The sequence below is a fragment of the Myotis davidii genome, unplaced genomic scaffold (assembly GCF_000327345.1).
Source record: "Myotis davidii unplaced genomic scaffold, ASM32734v1 scaffold892, whole genome shotgun sequence".
NCBI classification, from domain to species: Eukaryota; Metazoa; Chordata; class Mammalia; order Chiroptera; family Vespertilionidae; genus Myotis; species Myotis davidii.
The window spans coordinates 673,407-676,429 of NW_006284341.1; the positions used below are offsets into that span (position 1 = coordinate 673,407).

The window sequence follows — 3,023 nt, forward strand, 5'->3', positions numbered from 1 at the left end:
ACTAGTATAAAACATATATCTATATTTCATGCACCTTGTGTTATCAAAATAACTTAAGAGAACATGATATATATATATGTATATATATATATATATATATATATAGAGAGAGAGAGAGAGAGAGAGATTTATATATCACATAATTATACTTATGATTAAGTATACTTACATATATTATCTAAATATATAATCATAATTATGTAACTATATAAGCATATTTTATATATCATATATATATATATATACTATTGTGACCTTATATACAGACTAGATAGGTTATTATAAGTGCATAAATGTATATAAGTATATTAATTATATATCATTGATGCTGAAAGCTAGAGGAGACATTTCATCCTAGCTATGTAATGGAGTCTTTCAGCCCCATCTCTACCTCATCTTCTAGACCTCCCCTCACCTTGCCTGATTTAACTTTGAAATCAGTCTGTAGCTGAGCCTGGTAAATATATTTATTTGTCAGTAAGTATAAGCTATTGTTAACTCTTGGGAAGAAAGGAATTCTGTATCCCATTTCCAGGAACTCCGACCATCTTGGCTACATGGCCTTCCCCTTTTCTAACCCTGTGCACACAGAGGCCACTGGCAAACACATGACTTATTGCTAGCTCTGCCTCTGGCCGGGCCGGTGCAGAACTTCCTGCTAGATGATCCAACCTCCCACTCCACCCGTTACGGATTCTTCCAAGGGGGCTGCTCCATGTGGGAGGCAGCTGGGCCAGCTTTGCAAGTTAAGGGGGGGAAACTAGACAGGCAAAAGAGAAAATGGGGAAGAGACAGAAGACCTTGGTGGGCCCCGGGAAGTGAATTTTTGCTCTGGTCTGTTTCCCCGTGAGGCCGACAATGATGATATTGTCAATGCCAACCCCATTTTGTCCTGATACAAGCCACAGCTCTTTGTCCTTAGATATGGAAGCAAAGAAGCAAAGGAAACTTAAGCCCTTCCTAGAGAATTTCACATAATTATACTTATGATTAAGTATACTTACATATATTATCTAAATATATAATCATGGAGAAACTAAGATGGCGGCAGAGATAAACACCGGGAAATTAAGGCCGCTCACAACAATTGATTAATACCTCAGAGAAACAATACGGACTTCATCCAGAACCATAGGAAGCCTGGCTGACTGTAAACTCTACAACTAGAAGGAAGGAAAGGCACACTGAGACCCGCAGAAGCTGCAGGATCTGGTCTGTTTCCCCGTGAGGCCGACAATGATGATATTGTCAATGCCAACCCCATTTTGTCCTGATACAAGCCACAGCTCTTTGTCCTTAGATATGGAAGCAAAGAAGCAAAGGAAACTTAAGCCCTTCCTAGAGAATTCAGAGTGTTTTAGTAGCAGTCAGAGTTTGCATGGCACATACCCTGTACATAGTTCCCTTTTACTTGGTCCCATTAAGGCCAACCCCAAGGCAGGTGCATCAGCAGGGAGACAACACATCTGACAGCCGAAACCAAAATGGCAGAATAAAAAGAGAAAATGCCAAATCCTATCTCTTGGCTCCTGTCTGAGGAAAAGCATCTTAGCTCTTTCTTCCAGGGGCCTGAGTCCTGGTGTTTTGATTCTGTCAGGGTGCTGAAGCCTTCCCATGAACAATGGAGCCCCTCAGCAGGTCTTTCTGAAATGACCCTTTACTCACACTTGGCATCCTGTAGCCCTTCCTTAGAATGAAATCCTTAAAGGCAGCTGGTCCATGAAGTTTTGCAAACTCCTCCTCCTAAAAAAAAGTTCACATTTTAAATTAACAACCAGCAGTCAGGAGCTTGATTTCATATTTGTCCTAATTAGAAGCATTGGACTCTTTATAAAATACCTCAGGTGTGTAGGTTACATTCACAAGTTAAAGAATACAAAGGCTTTCAAAAGATGTACAACTTTCTCTCCTTTCCCTTCCCCTTTTCTAACCCTTATATTAAGGATAACTCATACATTTTAGCAATTAGACAATTATTGACCTAAAATGTCTGGAATCTAACCAACTTAAGAATAACAATTGTGATACTATGGTTTACATTATTCACAAAGATATATGTAGCCCTATGTTCAATGCAGCATTATTCACAGTGGCCAAGACATGGAAACAACCAATAAATGATTGGATAAGGAGGATGTGGTACATATACAATGGGATACTACTCAGCCATAGAAAAGATGAAATACTGCCATTTGGGACAACATGGATATATCTTCAGTATATCATGCTAAATGAAATAAGCCAGAAAGAAAAAGTCATGAACCATATGATTTCACTCCTATGTGGAATATAAAACTGAAAACAACAAGTGAATAAACATGAGAAAACAAAAATTCATAGAACAGACAACAGGGGTCAAATATATGGTGATGGAAGGAGACTTGACTCTGGGTAGTAAACACAATGCAATAAAAGATTATGTATTATAGAATTATATTTTGAAACCTATAAAATTTTATTAACTAATGTCACCCCAATACATTTAACTTAAATATATATTTGCTTTTCTTCCTATAACTGGCAGAAAGCCCCCCAAATCCCTTGGATTTCCCAAGTGATAAGAGCCACAAAGGTGAAAGGAGAGCCTTTTGTTATTCATAACAAACCCCTTTCAATACAGGGGAGTTTATATTCCTGAGGTGACTTTTGGTGAGCCCATAGGTAGTCCCATGAAGGGGGCTGGTTGCCATGTGAAGAGAGGGTTGACACGTTCAGCTCCACCTCCCAATGGCCAACCATCAATCATGCCTGTGAAATGAAACCCCAATAAAACCCCAGAAGGAATGAGGTTGAGAGAGGTTCCAGGTTGGTAACCATGTGGAGGTTCTGGGAGTGTGGCACACCTAGAAAGGCCATAGAAGCTCCATGCCCACCCCTTCCTGCATCCCTATGTATCTCTTCCATGTGGCTGCTCCTGAGTATGCCCTTTTATAATAAAACTAGAGGCCCAGTGCAAAAAAATTTGTGCACTCGGGGGAGGAGGGAGGGGTCCCTCAGCCCGGCCTGTGCCCTCTCGCAGTCTG

At 40.1% G+C, this 3,023-nt stretch overlaps 1 protein-coding gene across 1 annotated transcript in view; it reads right to left on the reverse strand.

Annotated features, from left to right (window-relative positions):
* FAM47E (family with sequence similarity 47 member E) overlaps positions 1-3,023 on the reverse strand; it is a 29,441-nt gene that overhangs the window by 2,220 nt on the left and 24,198 nt on the right. The window contains exon 7 of the mRNA XM_006754543.2: positions 1,666-1,743. Within this exon, the coding sequence (XP_006754606.2) occupies positions 1,666-1,743 (78 nt within the window). The remainder of the gene's footprint in view (positions 1-1,665; positions 1,744-3,023) is intronic.